This window comes from Ambystoma mexicanum, chromosome 7q, assembly GCF_040938575.1.
Source record: "Ambystoma mexicanum isolate Mex_15411 chromosome 7q, UKY_AmexF1_1, whole genome shotgun sequence".
Classification (NCBI taxonomy): domain Eukaryota; kingdom Metazoa; phylum Chordata; class Amphibia; order Caudata; family Ambystomatidae; genus Ambystoma; species Ambystoma mexicanum.
In genome coordinates, this window is record NC_090941.1 from 1,088,167,545 (window position 1) to 1,088,193,167 (window position 25,623).

The window sequence follows — 25,623 nt, forward strand, 5'->3', positions numbered from 1 at the left end:
AACAAGAATTCCTCTTCATAATTAGGGATCCCGAGGACTGGAGCCGTGCAAATCGCTGTCTTGAGTTCTGCAAACACCCTTTCCATTGCCTCAGTCCATTCAATCTTTTACTTGGTCACCTGGGCCTTCTTCAGGGCCTGGAGCAAGGGCTTGGTATACGAACTGTAATCGAATACCCATGCTCTAACATAGTTGCAAAGGCGTAGAAAGCTCTGCATTTTGTGAGTGGCTGAGCCGTGTGCATGATGGCTTCTGCCCTTTCTAGGGTCACCTTTTTACCTTCATGTGCAATTAGCTGGCCTGTGTACAGCACCTCCTGTTGACAGTATTGTAGCTTTTCCTTGTCAACCTTATATCCTTTCTCAGCCAGTATAGTCAGTAGCTGAACAAAATCGTGCCTGCATTGTTCTTCTGTGGTGCTGCAGTTCAAGATGTCGTCCACGTACTGCAAGACAACACTTTCTAGTGCAATATTGCTTAGGTCCATCTGTAGGACTCTGTTGAAAATGGACGGGGACTCACAGTACCCCTGTGGCAACCTCGTGCTTTTCAGACGCATTTGTCTGAATGTAAATGACGTCAGATTTTGAGAATCATGGTGCAATGGGATTGAGAAAAAGGCATTTTTCAAGTCAATCACCGTGAAATATTTTGCCTCGATGGGTATGTTACATAGGATTGTAGATAGATTAGGGACTAGAGGGAACTCGGCTTCAACAATTTCATTTAATGCTCTTAAATCTTGGATTAAACGCCAAGACCCTCCCTTTGATTTCTTGACAGGATAAATCACTGTATTACATGGTGACTCTGACGTCACTAAGATGCCCTGGTCCGTCATGGCGGAAATTGTCTTCGCAATTCCTTCATCCGCCTCTCTAGACATGGGATATTGTCAGGCTCTCGGTAAAATTGCTTCTGGTTTCAGTTTAATTTTCACTTCTCCCACCCCCTTCAGGAGGCCTACGTCATAGGGTCCTGTAGTCCATACTGAGACAGGCACCTGGGCCATATCGTCATCAAAGTATTCCGGACGTATCGGCGCCAACATCGTTCTCTGAGGCACTTCTCTTTTGATAATTTTTACCCAAAATATGAGACTCACTTCCACCCTTGTCTCTTCTGAGTCTGGTTGTTCTTCAAACAGATAGTCATCGGTAACGTCAGTCACTCGATACCCTTCTTCAATGGCGATAATCGCACACCATTGTCTGCCTTCATCATCGTAGCCTTCGACTAATGCTACTTTCCCTCGCACAGCTGCAGCATGTATCATTAAGGGAAATACTTGTCCCTCCTCTTCATGCATAGGTATTCTTGGTCTGAATAGAAACTCATCAGGGGTTCTCATAGTTCTATCTGAGAGGCCTGGTAATCCTGCCATAAGCACACACATGCCATATGCGAAAACATCTGGCTCTAATAGTTATGTGTGTTGAGTATGCCCTGATAATTTCGCACACGTTTGCATAATGCATTCCTGGAGTGGAGCATACTATGCCCTCCTCCGTGAACGAGATCGTCATGCTCAAGTCTCGACCCAAAATGTTTACTGGGGTCTGATGTGAATATAATAAAGGTACATTCATTTCGCACTCTCCTACGGAGACTGGGAGTGCGTCTGTAAAGGGAACTCGACTGTGAGCTCCTGTAAAACTCTGAGTATCTATGGCCTCGCCGGACAAGGAAAACTTGCCTTCACGTATGCACGAGCCTGTTGCACCCGTGTCAACTAAGAAGGAATATTCTTTGCCCCCTATGATGACATTCACCCTTGGTTCCCTGTTAGGGTCTGGTGTCACTGATAGGACAGAGCACAGGATAGAGCACATCAGGGTTCCCAGTGAGCTGTCCTAGTTCATATATAAGTTTGGTCCACTGTACACTTGTGGATTCCCTCCATTCCCAGGGTTGCCTCCCCTTCCGGAGTGTGTGCCCTGAGACATTTGCGGTGGTGCCTGTTGAAATTGCCCTTGTGGCAACTTCCACATGTTCTGGGGTTGAACACCTTGTTGCGCACCCTGCTGCACGCCTGGTGCTTGCTGTTGCACTGTGTGATTCTGTGAACCGCCCTGTTGTGAGATTGCAGGTGGATTTGCCGTGCCTGCTCCCATTCCTTGGCCATTTTGCCACGCGCCTTGACTTCTGCACGTGCGCGCTAAGTGGCCCGTCATTCCGCACAGCCAATATACTGGTGGTGGTCGGATTATATGTCCGTTTGACATATCTGCGCTGCCCGTTTGCACGTTTTGGAAGCCTCCTTGATTGCCTTGGAACCCTCCTTGATTACTCTGCCATCCTCTTCCTCTAAATCCTCTACCCCTTGGGTACTGTCCTACGTTACCTTGGTTAGTCTGCTGTGGGTTAGCCACCTGTTGTAAGTTCTGTTCAGGTGGGCTAGTTAGCATGGCTCCTTCAAGAGCATACTTTGATAATTTCTTTTGCACCAGCTTCACTTCCTCACCCTTTCGTGTTGCCTCCTTTTTCTGATTCTTTTCTTGCAACAATCTACAGTAATGTGCGATAGTTAACTGTAATTCTGCCCAAGGTTTAGCCTCTACCTCTACCAATTTCTTGAGCTGTTTCTGCACTGGTTCCGGCAACCCTTGGCACAATATGTGTTAAAACACTGGTATAGATTTTGTCCAAGATTCATGTGTTTCGAGCAGCCACGCTTCTTGGAAATTCTGGATATAAATCAACGGATCTTCTGACTCCTTCATTTTTCGAGTCATTATAGCTCCCATATCGGAAGTGTCCGGGTACAGCACTCGCAGTGCTTTCCATACTGCTGCTCTGCAATTATTAAATGGTGCTCCGTCGTGTGCAGTGTTAATTATGGTTACACCAGGGTACCCTGCCCGTGTCCACACATCGTCTGCTCTCTCACCAAGTATGGCGATCAGGAGACCTTTAATGTCCCCTATAGCTAATGTGACACCCCCTGTCATTTTTTCTAACTCATGTATCCACTTCCCGGTTCCCGATGTCGGCATTGGAAGCTTGTTTTTCAGGTTCTCTCGATCCATGTCTGGCTATGGAATATATTGCGGTCTTGCTCCCCCTTTTCTAATAGTGGAAATTGGAATGCGCAGCCTCCTTTCTCTTCCCCCATAGCTCTCCTGTCTATCGCTGGGGTAACATTCTCACATCGCTGTCTGCCTGGCAATGTCCTCAACCTGTCTACATAGGCGGGTGCTGACACCCCCCTCTGACCATGGGGTGTTTCTTCATGCTGGTCAGACTCTGATGTCCTCGGTGCGGACTCACTAGCGTCTGACCATCGCACCCCTTTGTCCGTTGGGAGCTGCTTTTCTCCCATCTTTATTTGTCTCGCACTCCGTTTCCTCTCCGGAGTCGGACATTGATTGTTCACAATTCACGCAACTCCTTGTGTCATCGTTTTTAATGATTTCTAGTCTGTCCAGGGACAGTCTCCTGCTCCCACTACTTCGAGTGACATCCTCCGTGTCATACAACTGAGTGCTTTCCAAGCATTCGTCTTCCCTTTCCCTTTGGGATATTTGTTCTAGCTCCATTTCATCATATATTTTATCGATCGTTTCTCCGATGCTTCTGGTGTCAAAGTCATCTTCAATATTTTCCCCAATCGTGCCTGGTACTGAGTCGTACGCAGGAAAGAATTCTTCAATGTCTTCCCATTCTACAACAGGATCGGGTTTTTTAACTTCCCGCTCCAGATATTCGAGATTTTGTGCCCTCTGTCTACGCTTACGTTCAATATCATCACCAAATTCTTTGCGCTTCCTCGCCTCTTCTCTGACCTTATCTTCTTCCCTTCTCTTTTCATTTCTACGTTCATCTGCCCTTTGAACTTCCTCATCTTTTCATCTCTTTATCCTTTTTTTCATGTACCCTTTTCTCTTCTTCCAACCTTAGCTGTCTCTGTCTGTACTGGTCATAGGCTGCTTTCTGTTTGTGATCGAGCTGCTTTTCTTGCTCCTCGCGATATAGTTGTTCTCGCCTTAGCCTATCTTTCCTTCTTACCCTTTCGTCCCTTAACTACTTTTCCTTCTCCTTCTCCCTTCTCTGTGCCTCATCTGACCTTTCCTTAGGTCTCACATCATCACTTCCTTTTCCATCGAGTTTCAACAATATCTGCCCTCCCATCCATTCGTCTTTTGTGAATGCTATCTCATCAGTTCTGCTTTCACCTACTTTCCATTTCTTTCCCTCTCTCTCTTTATCGAGAGATGCACTAATCTGTGCCTGGTCCTTCCTCTCATCATCACGTCTCTCCTTGTCCCTCGGGACTACGGAAGTAAGATTCTTATCCTGATCCTTCCCTTTATTGTCATCGCTACTGTGCGTAGGTGACTCATATGCAGGGTTGCTATACCCCGTGGCTGCCTTAAGCTCTCTTAATGGATAGAGTCCCTCAGTGTTACTTCCCTCAGTTTCTGTTTCAGGCGGGGCAGGTGGCGCGGTAGGCATCTCACCCCGCTCCGTGCATACGTTTAATATCCAGTCTGCCGGTGGCTCTTCTTCCTTTGACTGTTCGAACATTTTCCAAAGTTCTAAAACAGCAAGGCGTTTCTCTAGTTTCTTGCCTGCATATGTGGCATGCAAGTAAGTTGTCATATGCTGTAAGACGGTTTTAGATAAAGACCCATTTTGTGGCCACGGCATAAACATCTTCTGGGCGGTACCCTTAACCCATCCAGTGCTATATTTCTGAAGCTTGGGCGCATGTTTTGGTAGTTGTTTACATAAGTGTGCTAATGGAGTAATGTCCTCCATGCTTAAATCTGTTTCTAACAATACTTTCATGCAACTTCAACACTCCCAACAATATGAACGAGCACCAAATACTGCAAGCTCCAATCCACTTTTTTCCCGTCAGAACTTTGGTATCACCAATTTACTTCAAGAACACCAATTCGTGTGTGATTCCCTCTTATCTATAGAATCGCGTAAAAACTCTACTTGATTGCAAACAGCAAGGAGACAAATTTCCTTACATGTGACATATGACAGAACACGTACAACAGAAATTTGACAGACTAGACAGACACCAGCTGGACACAAATACCTCTGCCTCTAATTTGTACCCTGACATGGAGTTTAAACGAACCCCTTTTACGACGTCTTTAAACGTGGTAGTAGTCTAGTCGTCCCCTATTATGTGGGCTGAGTTCACGTTTCTTCTGACCGCTATATTAAAGCGCAGGAAATAAGGCGTATCCTCTCTCTTTATCTCAGGTGTCCGCCCTGGTATCCTCTCTTCGGGTGTCTAGCCCGGTATTCTCTCTTTTCTCGGGTGTCACTCCGGTATTCTCTCTTTTTATTCCATTATTCTCAAGTCATTATCCATATATATATATATATATTGTTCTCTACTTCTGACTATTTTGTTTTCTCCACCTCCCTCCGTTACCTTTTCCCTTACTTGTTCTAATGCCTATGACATTTGCCATTTGCCAAAGCATTACATTTTTTGTTTCACTCACCGTTCGCATGTTTTCCTCTCTGAATCCTCAGGATCACTGCCTCCGTTATCGCCTTCTTTAGTCTTAGTCTTTCGCCTGCTCCGCTGCCCCTAGGAATGGAAGGGTTTATGTTTTTAAAACGGTTCCCTTCAGACCCACTGCAGATTTGGATATATTTAAACTATCATTGTCCAAGTGAAGCTTTACAGTCTACTCGGCCAAATGGCGAAGGACTCGTGATATTGCCGAAGACGTAGAGTTACTTAGTGTCGACGGTCAATAGGTGTCTTATTTCAATCAATAATCAATAATTGATGGTCAAAACCATGCTCCCCGCTACCAAGTGTACAAGAGGTCGGAGCGACCTCTGACGGGCCCATGGGATCAGAGCTCACCCTCGAGAACTTTAAGACGAGATAGCTGCACCTTGAGGTGGATGGGGTGCGGAATTCTCTTACTCCACACCAATCAATAAGGACAACTCAATGGTTTGGCAAAGGGAAGTCTGTTTAATGACAAGTACAAAAACGGGGAAGCAATAGGAAATCAGCAGTGATGCGGTCGCCCGTCTCGCTTCAACTTTCAAATTCTTCATTCAAACAGCAATAGTTATAGTAAATTCTCGTCATCATTGACGTGTAACACTCAAAAGTTTGTCATGCAATTCTATTGGTTAAAAAGAAAACTTAAGTATAGGTGCTATATCTGAAAATAGTAACAGAGTGTGAGGATTGGGTAACTCTTATCGTGTGGGCGTCTACGCCCATCCCTCTACATCACTCGTGCTAGACGCCACTATAAGTACGACGTCTCATTGGTTCTAGTAGCTATAGCACCCTAGATTATTTGGTCCATTGTGATTGGGTCACACCCCCAGGCATAAATATCCACTTTAATTAGCAACGTTGCAGAATGTTCACCCAGATGTGGGGTGCCACACGATTCACACTGCCTCCCTTCCATCAATCAGCACTTTAGGGCTATGTGTCAATTAGGTGGCTGAGGTTGGCTTCGAAACTGTAGCTTCTTATCGGGAAAAGTTATGGTATCCTCTGGTTTTGGGTGACATCAGACGTTGGTACCCCTTCGCGCTTGGCTGGTCACGTGTTAGTACACCGCAAATCTGCTTAATTTTCCCTCTATTTGTGTATTTGATTCTCCCTTCGGCCTTGCCACCTGCCTGGGCCTCCTTATCTTGACCTTCACGGGGCAGGCTGCTATGCTCTGAAGTTTCGATTCTTCGAAGTTGCCACTCTCCTCCCTTCCTTAGCTTGACCTCGAATTCCCAGGCATGAGCTGCTTCTTGCTCAGTTTCGATTCCGCTCTTTCGTCTGGCTTTGTGCTGGTATATGAATCCTGGCCTGTTTGACCCCGACCATTCTGGGCTTAATTCTGCTTTTGTAAAATGAATTTGCACTTGTATAATGTGCTTCTTTGAGGTAGATATATAGTTGGCGCTTGCCACCCTATTCTTCTACTAAGCATAGCAAGCCGCACTGTTTTCTTAGCTTCTTGCGTTCCAAGCCTGTTTACATTTTCATCCTACTACTTTATATTTCAACATCGTTTCTTCTTCCAAGTCCATTGCATCATTATTCTTTACATTTCGTCTTTGCGTGTCTTCTTTCGATTGTCGTTTACATTCATCTGTACGTCTGTCCGGGCCATTGTGTCATCACCATTCGCCTTCAATGAAGGCCCTTTGGGTTTCTTCTGGGACAGTGTGTAAGTAGTTTTCATTTCGTGTCAGCTGCTGGTACGGTTGTCTCAATGGGTACCGTGCTGCCCATGGCTGTCTGGTTATTGGCACTTCAACAGGTATTGCTCTCCTGATGGGCACTGGGCAGAGCCCTAGTGCGGCTCTCTGCTGGTTTATTTGCTCCTCATACGTACCATATCTCTGTGAGTATGTTCCTGGTATTTCAAAATGGGTGGCAGGAGTGCAGGCCATATCTGGGACCTCCTCTACACAACTTTACCTGTTTCTGGGGGACAGTAATCAGCCCCAGAAAAATTGAGTTAGTGGGCAGTCTGAAAGACAACCCTATGGCACTGCACTGAAGGTGCTGTGTAACACACATGAAAAATGAGGCCATGGAGTAGGTGAGGCTCCAGTGCCCAAGAACACACAAAAAGTGAAAACACACACAGCAAAACACATGTAAGAGTGGGAAAAAAAGGCTGACACTCTTACCAGGTGAAGAAAATAAACCCGAGAAATCCAGCAAAGCTGCTGAGGGACTCATTAGGTAAGGGAAATCAGCCATTTATGAGAATTCTCCCTAACACTCAGTTCTTAGTGCCCGCTATGCGTTTCCACAAAAACTCAACATTCAAAACTTTCTTCTTCCACCTATCCTTTCATTCACTCATTCATGCATTCACTGATTCTGCCACTCAGTAATTCCTTCAAATCACTCAGGAATGCATCCATTTAGACACTTGTTAGCAGTGCCTACATACATATTTCAAACACTTAAGAGCTGGGCTTTTTGGGAGCACAGTTATAACAGCTGGTCAATTCCTTCATTTTTTGGTTCACGGGGAACTTGTGACAGAACAGGAATCAAACCTACCATAACACTACAGATGTCACGTGCTACCCCCTCCTCCTGTATTTCAAATATGCAGCTTCTGAGCGCATCTCAAAAAGTCCCTTCAATAACTGCGTACATGACTCCTGTATATGAAAGCATAGAATTCAAAATGTATTCAGTTTTCCGGAGACACATCCATCTCTTCTCATTAGAACTCATCTAGTAAATTGACTCCCAGAACATGTCCACTTAATATACTAAAGTGCAATAGGGTAAATGGAGGTTAGTTGTGGTGCCAAATGTGCAAAATTACGCAAATACAGTAAAATATCAATATTTTTAAAAAGTCTTTTTTTATGTTTTCGTACATGATAACACATGGTGACATAGGGAATTGTTGTTGTTTTCTCTAATATATCTGGTCCTTTATTTCTGATGTTTTTTGAGTGGTATTATCAAGCCCACTGGGCTCAAAAAACTAAATAGACACTATTTTTTATTTACAAACTCTCACTCTTTCATAATCATTAGAGAAAACACCCAACAGTTTCCCTCGGGATGGCTATTTTCTAATATCCTGATCTCTGATTTCATTGATCACAGGATGCAGTTAAAACCAGTGTCGACACATAGCGTTTCAGCATTTTCCTTGAGAACCGGCCATCCATTGCGATCTCAGAAAATGTTTCTTCTATGCCTTCGTCAGGACAGAAATTGATTTTCTAGATATAGAGATCCACTCTCTTCTCTAATCCATTAGGTTCTGTTTCATTCCATAAAAACGTACAAAAAATAAGTGGAGAACCCTTATAAGGCCTACTTAATATGCCCATATTTATATTCATAAGCTTGCCACTATCCTCAATCTGTCGTCCTGCAGGGGAGCACATTCTATTTTCTGATTCTGCGTTCGATCTATCACAGTGTGGTCTACAAATAAAATCATATTAAATCCTTAATATTAAAAAATTTCACCACATTGGTCTGATTTGTCGTCCTCTATAATTATTGATTCTTGTTTCTTTAACATGGTGTTTACTAACCTTAGATACGTTTGCCAACACCAAGATGGATCACCCCCCCATCTCCAGAATATGGGATGCCTATGTCCCTACAATCCAGGAATAACCAAAGTCGATGGACACCATCTTTCTGTTTTTCCAATAGATGCCACATTTCTCAAGACCTACATGGTAAAATATCACCTAGCTATCAAATGCCATTCTCAATGGATGAAGCAATTGTCTATATCTTTTGATGAGGTCGCTATGCATTTTTGGTAATGCTGGAGTGCTTCTGACATATGCTTGTAAAACGATGATCTTCTTTACTTTTACTTTACTTTATTAGATTTGTACCGTGCACCACTGACCCGGAGGCTTAAGGGCGGGAGCTGCTGACCCAGAGCTGCTTGCTCTATTTCGTGCCGTTTACCATTTACGACTGAGACTAGCCTTTTTGTTGCACGAATTGTGTCTGAACCCAATCTCTGCTCATCATTATATGTGACAACCCCCGAGTTTGCCATCTAAGGCATTGTCCAAGTTCCAACACATTGCGTTTGAAATGGTTTTTGCCCGGCACAAAGCAACTAAACAAAAGTAGCGTGTTGCTTAACCGCGTGCAAGTGGCGTGCTTCTACTCTTTGGGAACACTCCAGCGATTGGGGTCAATGACACAAAAGCATGGAATTCCTACGAAACATCAGTGTGATCACAGAACCTTTGTATTTTACAACACAAGGACACAATCAGCATTCATACAAAAAGAACATGACAGCCCTACCATGAGCAGGGTGCTATTCTGGGTAGGATAGAGTTTGGGTTGCAAATAATATCATTTCTTGATAAAGAAGGTTTTCAAAAGAAATATTCATAATAAAATATTAGAACATAAGCACGACCCCCAATATGATTGGAGGAAATTGTTTACTTGTATTTATTTTATTAGCATTTGGTTTATTACAAGCCTCTCAGCAATTTTTTCACAACCAATTCATTTCAATTTTAAAAGAAAATCATTTCAATTACAGTTCATTATCTTATCCATTATTCAGGTACAAAATATCAAAAACAAACAGTGCAATTCTCTACAGCTTAGATAATTTCCACCATTGCATTACTTTAAAATGATTTTGTCTAAACATTTTATAGTTATCAAAACTGCGTATTTTCTCCGCTAATTAAAATGATCAACCATTTCTCTAGGGATAAAGTGCGAAGTTGTGCAACAAAGCCACAGAGGTATATCACTCTTAAGGACGTTAGTCCCGTACAGAACAACAAGAGGTGCTGAGAGGTTTCTCGCTCTTTTTTTCCCCCAATTGAGTATCTCCAAGTTAATTCCCTTTCACCCTCCCTAGCACGCAAATCTAGCAGCTCCCTTGTCAAGTATAGATTCATTTGTATTCTTAGGAACTGGCTTCTAGAATAGATGTTAGGGAATGTAGTTGAATATCTTGGCACTGAGCTGTATGATTTTGCTTCATGCTTAAAATGGAAGAACATTTAAAAAATGTTTAGCCTCGTCCCGATCCAGTCGTCTTTCCACATTTATTTCTTGACCTTGTCAGGGTTTGTCGCAAAGTCATCCTCCGTCATGCTTGTTTTAGCCGGCAGATTTTTACATGCCCCCGCGCCACAACCAAAATCCCTTCTCTACCATTGTCAAGGGTGGTGTTCAAGATTTGGAATAAAGGCGGAGGGTTTCCCAAAAGCCACTTCTGATATATTGCCAAAGATGTCCAGCACCACAAGGCCTCTGAGGTGGAAAACATTTGGCCTGTCCTATTTATTGGTGTGCCGGTCTGCTTTTATTTTCTGCTGATGGGTGACTGTGACCGAATGCGCACATAGGCAATCCTGATCTTTACAGATTTTTGTAACACAAAATGTTGCTGGTAATTCTCCCTGAGAAAGTGAGCTCTGCTAATCAGGCTAACATTCATAATGCTGCATGCTGAGAAGTATATTGAAACCTTGTAACTCTGCTGGGACTGTTTACTCGCAAACCCAGCAGCTTCAATGTAGTTGGGCAACATGGCATGCAAACAGCCGGCTGAAACCCAAAGTTCCAGCAGCCAGAACATGCACCTAACTATGGGAAACCTGATCGAAATGGTATATAGCTATACATCCCCAAGGCCTGCCGACTGCTTAATTAATACATATAAACCAAATCTGGTGCGATATGGTGGTCTATGGGAATATGCCGGTCAAAACGCTTTTGATGTAATTCTCTTGTCAACCTGGTTTCTAATGACTCATTCAACTGTCAGAGTTTTGTGTACCACTGTCTCGGGCTGAGTTTCACCCACAATGCACTATTGGTCCAGCCCAGGAAGCTGCCTCTGTTCTCTGCTGGTAAAGCTTGTCTATTTTCCAAGTGAACAGGATGTACCCCAGGCGGTAAAGAGGAGACCAGGGCTTCAAATGAAAGCCCTCCCAGCACAATGAAGGAGTCACGTCACAGTGGTATTTAGTGTTAGTCCGCCAGGAAGAAGGAGAAGTTGTAGTAGACCAAGAGATATTACAGCTTGGCCAGGGGTTCCAACATCTTGGAATTTCTTAGGCCACTTGCACTTCCTGTGTCCCATTTACACTTCCAGCATTCAAAACACTCTGACACTGACCTCACCAGGCAAGGAGTCTGGTCACATCAGCCAGGATTGGACCCTTCCAGAAGGCTTGAAATGGACCAATCCGCTGTGAAAAAAAATTCTGTGTAAGGGGTCCTCCCTCATCCCCTCTGGTTGAATCATCTTTGGATACCAACAGAACATTTTCTCACCTGGAACTTTATTGGAGTGCAGTCTGCCCAAAGTCCTCTGCCATAGAGGTGAAGAGAAAGATTCCAAAGAGTTGGCATGATACCCACTTAAGAGTACCATTTGAAGTGACCAGCTATTTGGAAAAGGCCTGTCTGCTGCCTCAACACAGGTAACAAGGACTCTGCCAACTGGAAGTGGCAGCCAATGCAATGTCTTTCTGGCAACCTTCCTGACTGGGACGGGAAGAAGGACTCCATTATCCCTGTAGACCATAGACAAAGGTCCTCAGCAAATAAGTAGCAAAGGGAGCTTGAGTCTCTGCTTACCGACCTAAGCTGCTTTTTAGCTGACTAGACCACTTTCGAGTACCGTTTGAGCCACTGCAAGACCCACAGAGCTGGCTTTTTTCACTCACCACTTTTGGAACCACTTCATGTTGTCTAGCCGTTAAGTGAACTATCTCATGGCTGTTCTCCAGCTGTCTTCGAGCTAATCACTGCTGCAGAACTGCATCATATTGTTGGACAATGACGAACCGACTCAAGCATTTTCAACACCAACTTGATTAACTGGGAGCAACTGACTCAACCATCTTGAGCCCGACTCAACCCGACTCAACCCAGCAATAAGCGCTAAGAATCCCAGGTCAAGGGATGTTGACTCCTTGGCCTGCTTTGAAGGGTCCTAGTGGCAATTTAAGACCCAACTCCATACCCTTTTTCTTTTTAAGGATAAACTTTAACAATGATGCAAACATTATTGCCTTTCTACCCATGTCTTCAGATCTTTCATCCAAAAGTCTGCATTTTCTGTGCCTTCCTTTACAGGAGTGGGTTATTAGTGTTTTGTATTAGTGTGTTGTATGTTTAGTGTTTATGTGTGTACTATTGTTATAGAACCTTGATTGGAGATCACCTTTATTAAGATACCACAGCACTATTGTTGTGTCGGATGCTGCCATGCTGGCTCACACACCTCTTGGAAAGTATAACCTCTTCTCGACCAATTGCACCCTAAGAGGGGAAGGAGGTTTGCCATTCATGTTGCACCTGCTTCACCCTTATGAGTGAGGTCATTTCTGGTTTAGTATCACTGTGAACCTTCGTAAGAGTTTTATCCATTACTCATCTGTGTAGTAGTCATTTCACCAAAGTGGCAAAGCCACCAAATCCAATGTACAGGGCTGAGGAGATGGAATAGGCTCAGTACTGCTTTGCAAACATTAGATGGCTTCGGTAAACAGCATAGGACCGCTCCTCCCTCGCTAATTACCTTAATTTCTCGCCCTTGTTCTGGGAGAGTGCAGGCTCCACCACCCACTGATGACCCCACCCCCATTTAAGTCCATCATACAATACCTTACACGGGCACAGCCACTAAAGGACCTGACTCTGCATGCCAGCTTGGTCACCCTACCCCTTTATATGGGTTATGATTGGGAGTTTCCGATAAAAGGTTGTGGCAGGAGGAAGAAAAATGTACGGGACACTCTATCCTTTTCGGGGGCATGGTTATGCTTAGCTACATGCTGCAACAGTTTGTCGCAAATGACACAGACACTTTAATTCAAGAGCCTTTATTAGTTATATAACTTGCCAAGGTCATGAGCATCTTTTCTTAGTCTTTCTCTAGATTCAGATTCTTCAATTATTTCTTTCTCTCACACTTTCCTATTTCCTGGTGATACTTTGGCTCTGTCCATCCATTCCCGGTAATTCTGGGTTTATTGGGGGATCCCTTACCCTTAGGTTCATTCAGTTCCTTGCTACTTTAGGGTTCTCAAGCCGAGCTCTCTGGCTTCATCTGTAGTACTTTCCTTTCACAGGGTTCTGGTTTTCACTTCTTTTCCTGATTGGTTACTCTCAGAGCCGAAGGAGGACAGGGGGCTCCATCCCATCTTGGATTTGAGGCTTTTGAACTTGTACTTGTGTAAGGACAAGTTCAAGATAGTTACCTGAGCCAGAACCTTCAGGCCCTGTACTTGCAGGATTGGCAAGTCTCCCTGGTTCTCCTGGACGAATACTTCGATGTGCCCATCCACATGAGTCAAAGGACGTACATGATATTCATGGTGAGAAATTGCCATTACCAGTTGATGATCCTGCCTCTCTTTGTCACCCAGGGATTTCCCCGCTGCTGGCAGTGATGGCAGATCGCCTCAGAAGGGAAGGCATTCATGTTTTTCCCCCCACCACCCACTCGCTCCCCAGACCAGACGACAGTGCGCTTGGACCAGACGTGCAGCCTACTGTACAGATTGGGCTTCTCCCTGAGCTTCAAGAAGTCTCAGGTTTCGCCCATCACAGTCTCTCCGATTCATCAGGGTGGTCTTGGACTCTCTCCTGGGCTGGGCCTTCCTGCCTCAGGACCGACTAGCAAAACATCTCCAAGATGGTGCATGTCGTCCAACTACAGGAAAATGTTCCTGCATCGGCTTTTCTGCATTTGCTGAGTATTATTGCGTTGTGGTTCCTAGTGATGCCAGAGGCTTGGCTGCTTATGAGGTCATTTCAGCGGCTCCTCGGTTGCCAGTGGTCCCAATTTCACGGATATACCTGAGAACTTCTACAGGTCTTGGTGAAGGAGTCCAGGGACCAGGAATACTGGTCCCAGAGGGACAAGTTGCTAAATAGTACATTGTTTTGAGAACCCTGGCCACAACTGACCTTAGTCACAGACATGTCCCTAAAGGACTGGGGCAATCCCCTCCAAGATCAGACGGTAAGCGACCTTTGGTCTGCACTGGACTACTGGAAACACATCAATTTGCTGGAGTCGAGTGGTCAGGCTGGCCCTCATTGCTTTACCCCATCTGTACGGCTTTATTGGTCCTGACGGACAACACAGTAGTCATGCACTACCGCAACAAGCAAGGTGGTGTGAGCTCCTTGCCTCTGTGCTGAGACGTAATGTTATTGTGGGCTCTGGAGAACAGTGTGTCTCTGTCGGCTGCTCATCTGGCCGGCAACTAGAACAGATTGATGGATGGCCAAAGTAGACAGTCTTCGGCCTCGCAAGAGTTCTGGAGGTGGTGTTCTCCCATGCGCGGCCACCTCAGATGGACCCCTTCACTTCCAGTGTGAACAGAAAGTGCAGTGGGTACTGCTCCAGGGAATTTCGTTGGCATGAGGCTCTGAGGGACGCTTTGACAGTCGAGTGGGACTTCGAGCTGCTCTTTGAATTTCTGCCGATTCCTGTCATTCCACTGGTTCTAAAAAGACTATGCCTGTTCGGGTTTATGATATTCTTGATCGCTCCGGACTGAGCTTGGAGAATATGATACCGGGAGTGGCTGGACATGGGCATCTGCCCTCCCTGGCACTTTTCGCACAGAGCGGACCTCCTCTCCCATTCAGAGGGAAGGGTCCTACACCAGAATCTCAACAGACAGGACTTTCATGGCTGGCTGCTGAAAGGTTGAGGTATAAAGAGTGGGAATTGTCAAAGGACATCTTGAATGTGCTTCTCTCGGCTTGAAGACGTGCCACAAAATCCATGTATGCATGAGGGTGGCGTAGGTGCTAAGAGAGGGATTTGGACCCTTTTACTTGCTCCACATCCTCTGTTCTCGATTTTCTGCTTTCTTTGGCCCGGATGGGCCTACAGATCGGCACTGTGACGAAGTACCTTTTTGTACCATTTAGGTTTTCGATAGAATGCCAGGGAAGGGCTCTTTTTTTCATAATCCCGCTGGTCATGCACTTTCTACAGGGCCTGTGCACTCAGTTTCCCCCATGCTCGTTTGTTGTCCCAGTGTGGTATTTGAATTTAGTGTTTACATTTCTCGTGGGTTCTCTGTTGGAGCCCCTTCATTCTTGTTCATTAAGATTACTCACCCGTAAGGTGATTTTTCTGGTTGTCATCACTTTAGCCAGGCATGTCTGTGGTCTGTGAGGTCCAGGCATTGTCAGTTAGTCCTCCCTACTAGGTTATTTCCAAGCAGAAGGTGACGTTGAGAGCAAGATCCAAAAGTGGTCTCTGATTTTCATCTCTCTCAAAAGATCCATCTTCCGGTCTTTTTTTTTCTTCTTCTGCCTCACACTTCCAAGGCAGACGAACGATTACATTGACTGGACCCAGTGTAGGCCCTCAGCTACTAGGCCTCTCGAATGAGAGAGACCAGGAAAGATGAGCAGCTTTTCATTGGTTATGCTGGTGCTCTTGCTGTGATCAAACAGACCCCTTAAAGGTAGCTCATCCACTGTGTTTTGGGATGTTATGATCTCGTTGGTAAGGATGTACCTGATGGCATCAGGGCACATCCCGCCAGAGGGCTGGTTGCCACATCAAATCTGTAACGTGGCGTTATGGTTCTGGACATGCACCAGGCTTCTATTGTGGGCTTTTTTGCACATGTTCATAAACATTACTGTCCCTCGGCTTCTGTCCGGGGCTACACCCGAAAGACCCGGGGTTATAGCTCCCCCAGACCCTCCCAGCAATGCATCTGCTAGTAACATGCAACTATTTTGCTCCAGTTTTTTCATCAACAAGAGGCAAACTGATTTTGGTTTCTAAACCCAGGCGCACAGGTTGAATTGAGATGCATCAGTGGCAATGCAGCTTTTCATCCAGAAAGTTTATATTCATTGAAGTTGGTACGGCAAGCTGCAGGCCTTCCATGCTAGGTTTACACATTTAAATGCAGGATGTAGCCACTAGCTTTGCCAACTAGTTCTTCGAAGAAGGTGGTCGCGGTGTAAGATATACTCCAAAATAACCCAGGTTCATACGGTGCAATACGGTATGGAACGAAGTGATCTGGAATAATGCAACACGTCTGTTTTGGGCAGACAAGTGCAGGGGCTAATCAGCACGCGGCGTTAGAAGACCTTTACAATATAAGCTGCAAGCAATACAATAAATAAATAGCATTGACAGCCATTGGCAAACAGATGATGTTACCGTGACCACACATTGCTATTTCCTATCTAGGTGGTCACTGCAATGTTTCCTTGCAAAATACTCTGGTGCTTGTTTGCTCAGGTCAGTCACATTTGGGGATCAACCCATCTCATGGCTCCACAGTTATTAAAAGTAAAGGTGATTTGTCTTACCACCGTAGAACATATTGACTTCTGTTGTAGGAAATTTTGGAATAACCATTTCAAGTTGTTCTTGAAATTTACATCTGATGCAAAATTGCCAATTTATTATAGCATCTAATCACACACGAGGTTTGTTGTTTGTTATGCAACTGTCTTATTATTGCAGGTCTTGTGGCTTCCAATCCTTCTCAGGATTTGTTGTTTGGCATGCCACTGTCTTGTGTTTGAATGCCTTGTGGCCTCCAATCCTTCTCAGGATTTGTTGTTTGGCATGCCACTGTCTTGTGATTGAAGGCCTTGTGGCTTCCAATCCTTCTCAGATTTTGTTTTTTGGCATGAAACTGTCTTGTGATTGAAGGCCTTGTGGCTTCCAATCCTTCTCAGGGTTTGTTGTTTGGTATGCCACTGTCTTGTGATTGCAGCCCTTTGTGGCTTTCAATCCTTCTCATGGTTTGTTGTTTGGCATGCCACCATCTTGTGATTGCCGGCCTTGGCTTCCAATCCTTCTCAGTGTTTTTGTTTGGCATGCCACTGTCTTGTAATTGCAGGCCTTGTGGCTTCCTATCCTTCTCAGGACCAGTTGTTTGGCATGCCACTGTCTTGTGATTGAAGGGCATGTGGCTTCCAATCCTTCTCAGGGTTTGATATTTGGCATGCCACTGTTTTGTGATTGCAGGCCTTGTGGCTTATAATCCTTTTCAGGGTTTGATGTTTGGCATGTCACTGTCTTCTTCACCAGCCTATCATGAGCTGGCAGGCTCAAGCCGGCCCACACGAAGGCACGCACAAAGGCACACAGCCCTGTCGTGAGCCTGTCTGGAGCCGGTGGGCAGTGGGCCAGCCCCCATGCTCCGCGTCACGGTAATGACCGGCGGGTAAGGTAAGACAAGCAAGTTTGCAAATCATTGCTCTTACACTGCCTGGTCACGCTACTTTCAACCTCCGCCACCGTACTGCTACCTATTACAGGTTTACTCTACCACTCGCAACCACAGTGTCTGCGACCTCTCCGGCTACTTCGCACTAAGCTACTAATCTGCCAGCAGCAATGACACTTAACAATGATCTATCTTACAGAGCTGCTCTAAATCGTCTGTGCTCCCTAAACTCTCACCTATTAACAAACATATAGGATGCTAGTTGATTTTATGCAACCCATGCAAAGTTGATTTTGGATATTACTTGCAAAGTTAACTTTAGCCTCTCATGTAAAGTTGTTTCAACCTCCTCAGGCTAAACTGCTTCTAGCCTCTCATGCAAAGTCGATTCTAGCCCTCTCATGCAAAGTTGATTCTAGCCTTCTCATGCAAAGTTGATTCTAGCATCTTCATACAAAGTTGATTCTAGCCTTCTCATGTAAAGATTGATTTAGCCCTCTCATGCAAAGCTGATTTTAGCTTTACCTTGCAAACTGATCTTAGCCTCCCAAGGCAAGTGATCCCTGCCTACCTGCGATTTGGCTCAAACCCTTACCTTACTCAGATTACTGTGAAATACTGAGTTCAGCTATCCTGAACTCCAGCACTTTGCCTTAAACCTATCACCTTATTCCCAGCAACCGGCATTAACCGCCGCACTATGTACCTCAGCACATCCCTGCTGGTAGCTGCATTCTTGCTCCTTTTACACCTAACATTGGCAATTATGAACCAAACCAAATACGTACCAGGTCCGTCCACGATTCGAAACACCAGGCTTTGGGCTAGACTCTCCCCACTCTACAAGCCTAAACCACAAAGTGAAATATATCTAAACCGTCACATCAACCCTAAAAATACTCCTAGGAACTGGTCGCAAGCTAAGTCACAAGCTTCTGCCACTGATGCATTGTATGCTCATACCCCAATACCTATGAACCCTGAATTCCCACCGAAAACGACTACTGTAGTAGGAGCTCTAATCAATGCCAGATCTGCTGTGGCCCATGCCACTGATATAGCAGACATCTTAACCTTAGATAACCTGGATCTCCTAGCAGTCCCAGAAACCTGGCTTCATGATGCAGCAGGACCAGCGCTGTCTCTGGCCTTACCAAAAGAGTACCAACTCCTAAGAGTGGACAGACCTAACGGGTCTAGCGGAGGAGGACTAGCTATCATTGTTAAATCCAATCTTGAACTAAGAGTCTCCACGCTACCACCTCTAAAATCCTGTGAATTATTATCAGCTAAACTGCCTATATCCCCATGTCGCACCTTGACTATCTACCTCATATATAGGCCTCCAGGGCCATTAGGTTCGTTGGAGGAGGATATCTCCAGCTCGCTAGCTAGCAATACTAAAGAATCGTCTCAGATAATGCTCTTAGGCGACCTCAATTTAGGACTAAACGACCCGGTCGACAAACAAGCCCAAGCAATAGCCACCATGCTTAATGAACATGGGCTATCCCAAAATGTCCTTGCCCCCGCCCACAACAAAGGCAGGATCCTAGACTGGGTAGCCACCTCAAACTGCCCAACCAGGATTACTAAAATTACACCCCAACCTTGGACTGACCACTCCCTGATTGCATTTAGTCTAACACTCAAGAAAGAAGCAAACAAGGAAATAATAATGGCACCCCTGCTACCCACCAGATCATGGAAAAACATCACGACTAATAACATCCTACCTTGTCTCCTTCCAGTGATTGATGCCTTACCAAGCAACTCTGACCCAGACACGCTGGTAGACCACTACAATGAAACTATGACCAAGATTCTAGACTCCATCGCCCCACTCAAAAACTGCAAAAGCAAATAACAGGCTCACCTGAACACCTGGTTCACCCCCCCCACCCCCATTTAAAAGAACTTAGAATGGAGAAAAGGAAGCTAGAAAATCTGGCAACATACACCCACAGAAGAAAATAAATTATAATTCAAACTCCTTGCCACTAAATCCAAAAATGAAATCATTCAAACCAAGAAAGAAATCTATAATGAAAGAATTTCTAAAGCAGGTTCTAATACTAAGGAACTATTTGCAATCCTACGTGAACTAGAATCGCCTGTACCTCCACCAGATAACCTACCTAAAGATAAACAATGGTGTACCAATATTCAAAACGCATTCGGAAATAAAACAAAAACACTGCAAACCAAAATCGCTCTTAAAAAAGCCTCGCTCCCACTAACGGAAACCACTACTATCCCCCAGCCTAGTAACAAACCTAGCCCAGCGCTGTTCAAATTCTCTAAAATATCCATCCTAGAAACAGAAAAAATCATCGGCTCACTAAAACCATCTAACTGCAAAGGTGACATCTGCCCTGCCCAAATAATTAAAGATGCTGCCAGAGACCTAGCCCTCTTCATCTCAAAACTCATTAATGCTTCCTTTACTTCCAATTCCGTCCCAAACAGTCTAAAAGAATCCTGGATTTTACCGCTTCTTAAAAAACAAACCTTAGACCCTTCCATACCCACAAATTACAGACCTATCACCACTGTCCCTTTCCTCCTGAAGATAATCGACAAAGTGGCCTACTTACAAATTCAAAAATACTTTGAGACTAACCAACTATTAGGCTCTCGCCAATCTGGGTTCAGACCCCAACATGGCACGCATGACAGCCCTAATAGACCTTAAAGCCCAAATTGATGAACTTAACGATAAAGAAAACACAGCTATGCTGCTCCTCCTTGACCTGTCGGTGGCTTTTGACTTGGTGGACCACGCAGTACTATGCAAACACCTTGCAATGGCAGCCCACTTCTCAAGTGTAGCTATAGCTTGGGTCCAATCATTTCTTGATAATAGAAGCATGAGAGTCTTCTCCACGGCAGCATCTGCAGACTCAGTTATAACAACATGTGGTGTCCCCCAAGGCTCATGCGTCTCACCCACCATGTATAATATCTTCACTAAGCCTTTATTTGAAAAATTGGACAGGCTGGGTGTCACCTACACAAATTACGCTGATGACACCCAGATCCTTATCCCCCTTACGGGCAATTTCACATCAGATACAGCCTTAGTGAATGAGATCTACATCCTCATTCAGGCATGGATGGCAACCCACGGCCTCTGCCTGAATGACGATAAAACAGAGATCCTGATGCTTGGCTCAGCCAACAACCTAAAAAAACTCAACGACAACTATAGTGCCTTCAATATTGATGGCAATATAATTACAGTGGCCAAAGAAGTGAAGACACTAGGCTTCTATCTGGATTCCACACTCTCCCTAAAAAAACAAGTAAACTCCTTGGCCTCTTCCACCGCCTATACGGGCAAACTTATCAAAGCATGCAGACCCTTCCTCTCACCAGCAAGCTGTATCATTCTAGCCAATGCCCTTATCCTCTCCAAATTGGACTACTGCAACGCACTCTATGCAGGAGCCAATAAATACATCACCAACAAATTACAAACACTGCAAAACAATGCGCTTAGAATGGCTCTGAACCTCCCCTCTAGAGAGCAAATTTCTAATACTATAAGAAATCTCAATTGGCTAAAAATCACAGACCGGATCCTGTTCAAAATGGTTACTCTAACCTTCAAATGCCTAAACAATGCAGCTCCACCATACCTGAAGGAAAGAATTACTAGGAAACTATCCTCCCGACCAACCAGAACAGCTAATTCCTTCTGTCTCCAAACTCCCAGATTCCGCCTACAAAAAACAGGTGGCAACAGTTTCCCCGTAAAAGCCGCCCAGCTCTGGAATGCTCTACCACTCAAGTTAAGAAGGAAGCCATCATATAACAGCTTCAGGCGCAACACCCGTACCTGGCTACGCCACAATGATCACTAACCTATTGCCATACACGCTCGCCCTCGCCAGCTCCCACTCAGGGAATCAATAACTCTAATCTCTTTGTGCTTTTGTATATATCTGTACTCTTGAAATTGTAATTATATTTATATGTATATGTCTCATCTATAACAAATGTAACTGTAACTAAGCTATAAGTAATCTTGGTACGCTGTGCGCCCAGCTACCCAAGTGTTTGGGCGCCCTACAAATAAATAAACAAACAAACATAGGCCTTGTGGCTTCCAAGCCTTCTCAGGGTTTGTTTGGCATGCTACTGTATTGTGATTGAATGCCTGGTGGCTTCCAAGCCTTCTCATGGTTTGTTTGGCATGCTACTGTATTGTGATTGAATGCCTTGTGGCTTCCAATCCTTCTCAGATTGTGTTATTTGGCATGCCAGTGTCTTGTGATTGAAGGCTGTGTGGCCTCCATTCCATCTCAGGGTTTGTTTTTTGGCATGCCACTGCCTTGTGATTGTAGCCCTTGTGGCTTTCAATCCTTCTCAGGGTTTGTTGATTTGCATGCCACTGTCTTGTGATTGCAGGCCTTCTGGCTTCCAATCCTTCTCAGTGTTTATTAATTGACATGCCACTGTCATGTGATTGCAGGCTTGTGGCTTCCAATCCTTCTCAGTGTTTGTTGTTTGGCATGCCACTGTCTTGTGATTTCAGGCCTTCTGGCTTCCAATCCTTCTCAGTGTTTGTTGTTTGACATGCCACTGTCATGTGATTGCAGGCTTGTGGCTTCCAATCCTTCTCAGTGTTTGTTGTTTGACATGCCACTGTCTTGTGATTGCAGGCCTTCTGGCTTCCAATCCTTCTCAGTGTTTGTTGTTTGGCATGCCACTGTCTTGCAATTGCAGACCTTATGGATTCAATTCCATCCTTTCTTCGAGGGCAGGGTCTACCCTCAGCTTATGCCCTGCCTCCGGGGTGTTGTGGTGGGTTGCTAAACTTTGCAGGTTTGTTGGTTTGGGTCCCAGGGCCTTGTCATTGCAGACTTCATCACTTCCATCCTACACTGAGTCCTTCCTTGATGGGGTTTGGGGGATTGCGCTGCTCCTGTTCAGAACTGAAGTCTTATCAGTCTTTTCAGTACCACGGGTTTTAAAGGGCTGGCTATGCTTCTGTTATCACCTTGTGTCACAAGATATTGTTTATGGTCAAACTTCAAAATGGCACTGGCCTTAGTTTGGTGATGGATGCCCAGACGCAGCTTCTACAGGCATGAGTCCCAACCACTATATGGGATCTATTTCCCACTCATTTGGCATTTTGAAGGTATGGGGGTTCATTCTGTGCTATACACTATTGTTATATTCCATTTCACACGGCACTGTCCTCCCACACTGCACTGTTCCATTCTCCTGACTGTACTGTTCTGTAACCCCCACATGAACTGCTCTAATCTGTTCTTACCATGCCGGAATTTCTTCTGTAACTACTGCTCTGCACAACTTCAAGTCCCTGAATGCAAAGAAAGAAAACATGACTAGATGAGCATTTCTGAAATAACATAAGGCATGTTGGCCACCCCCATTTATCCATGCCACCCATCCCTAACAAGACTTCTCTAGTTTTGCTTTTTGCTTTCCAGCCTTCTCTCTACTTATTTCTACCTGCCTTCATCCATATACCCTTCCTTTTCAACTCCATTGTAATCTTGTTTGTTTACCCCTCAGGAAGATCCAGTGGGCGGACAAAGGAGCAAAACATGGAGGCGCCTGGAAATTCCTTTCAGATGATGAAACCAAACTGGACCAGGATGGAATCCAGTGGCAATAATTATTCATTTGGAGAGTGCACAATCAAAAAACGGAAAAAGAAAGTGATCAAGGTGGGTAACTGGGAGGATAACAATCAATATCCCGGCCAAGTAAGTGATCAGAGTGGTGTGAGGGGTCAGGAATGTGAAGGTTTTTCAAAAGCTGCCATTGTATTAACTCAAATGGTAGGATCCCCACTACCCCTACCGTGATGAGGGTTTCCCTGTCTAATGTAAACTAGAGGAAACACTCTAACAACGGATATCTGTCCCTACACTTGTACATAAGGTAACTCAATATGGTAATGGGTGGTAGTTCAAAGAGAACATAAATATAACAATTAAGGTCACAATATGACAATTGTCTCTCCTTATTATCTGGTGAATTCCCCTTCCCCAGATTCAAGCAGGATTTTGCTCCACGGTTCCAAAAAGAATTAAGGAAATCCTGGTTTGTAACAAAGTTCTAACCCAGTTCTTGGTGACGTCACCTTAACAACAAAAAGCTCCAACACTCCAGCGGTTCAACAAAATTCTTTCTCTTTCTCTTGTGATAGTAAGAGTCAAAGCAATCTTCTAGACACAAACAAAGAATACCTCCTTAGTTCATCAGTAGTAACATAAATTGTCTTTGTCAGGATGCTTTTGCAACATTTTATTTTCGAAGATATATAACAGTTCTGCAGCAGTTTTATAACGTTCTTGTTTCAGCAATGAAAGTTTGTCAGGATAATTTGTTAACACCACTTCACAGCACTTCATCAACTTCTACCTGGTTTGCTCCCATGCCAGGCCTACTGCTTCAAAATTCACTATTCAGGTATAATCCCCTGCCCGAACAGTGATGTACAAACAACAAGTGCATCTGTGGTTAAGATCAGCTTACAACAGCTTTGCAGTGTTCACCACTTTACAACATCATGCTTTAAGAAATTCTTCAGGGAAGGCAAGATTCACATTGGTGCTCTTTAGTACTCTCTTGTACTTTCCAAAACCTCTGCAATGTATGCTCTCTCCGTCTGAACAACCTTTTCCAGGAGGACAGCCTTGTTGCCACTAGTTTCCCCACTTCGTTATTAACCAAACACTGACAAGGATATTGTTTTATTCTGCTTCTTCCTTGGATTTGGTAATGTGGGTTTATACCAGCTCTTGTGTGCTTCTTCAAATAAGCTTTACAAGCTTTGGAACTTTCATTAGTCCCCTCCTGACTTTGACAATAGCTGTTGATTTTAAATTGAATTGCTGTTGTTTGTTTTGGCTTGGGTATTGGTTATCTACATTAGATTCCAATAGAACTGCCTTATTGTATTGCTTGGGTATTGGTTGCCTACATTAGATTCCAATAGAACTGCATTATTGTATTGGTTGCCTACATTAGATTCCAATAGAACTGCCTTATTGTATTGCTCGGGTATTGGTCCCCTACATTAGCTTCCAATAGAACTGCCTTATTGTATTGCTTGGGTATTGGTTGCCTACATTAGATTCCAATAGAACTGCATTATTGTATTGGTTGCCTACATTAGATTCCAATAGAACTGCCTTATTGTATTGCTCGGGTATTGGTCCCCTACATTAGCTTCCAATAGAACTGCCTTATTGTATTGCTCGGGTATTGGTTGCCTACAATAGATTCCAATAGAACTGCCTTATTGTATTGCTTGGGTATTGGTTGCCTACATTAGATTCCAATAGAACTGCATTATTGTATTGGTTGCCTACATTAGATTCCAATAGAACTGCCTTATTGTATTGCTCGGGTATTGGTCCCCTACATTAGCTTCCAATAGAACTGCCTTATTGTATTGCTTGGGTATTGGTTGCCTACATTAGATTCCAATAGAACTGCCTTATTGTATTGCTCGGGTATTGGTTGCCTACATTAGCTTCCAATAGAACTGCCTTATTGTATTGCTTTGGTATTGGTTGCCTACAATAGATTCCAATAGAACTGCCTTATTGTATTGCTTGGGTATTGGTTGCCTACATTAGATTCCAATAGAACTGCATTATTGTATTGGTTGCCTACATTAGATTCCAATAGAACTGCCTTATTGTATTGCTCGGGTATTGGTCCCCTACATTAGCTTCCAATAGAACTGCCTTATTGTATTGCTTGGGTATTGGTTGCCTACATTAGATTCCAATAGAACTGCATTATTGTATTGGTTGCCTACATTAGATTCCAATAGAACTGCCTTATTGTATTGCTCGGGTATTGGTCCCCTACATTAGCTTCCAATAGAACTGCCTTATTGTATTGCTCGGGTATTGGTTGCCTACAATAGATTCCAATAGAACTGCC

General features: G+C 44.3%; 1 protein-coding gene across 2 annotated transcripts in view; it reads left to right on the forward strand.

Annotated features, from left to right (window-relative positions):
- The window catches only part of LOC138528636 (transient receptor potential cation channel subfamily M member 2-like), a 1,006,635-nt gene that overhangs the window by 90,993 nt on the left and 890,019 nt on the right, over nucleotides 1-25,623 (forward strand). For both annotated transcript variants that reach the window (XM_069640452.1, XM_069640453.1), the window contains exon 2: nucleotides 23,233-23,387. In XM_069640452.1, the coding sequence (XP_069496553.1) occupies nucleotides 23,265-23,387 (123 nt within the window). In that variant the 5' untranslated portion in view covers nucleotides 23,233-23,264. The remainder of the gene's footprint in view (nucleotides 1-23,232; nucleotides 23,388-25,623) is intronic.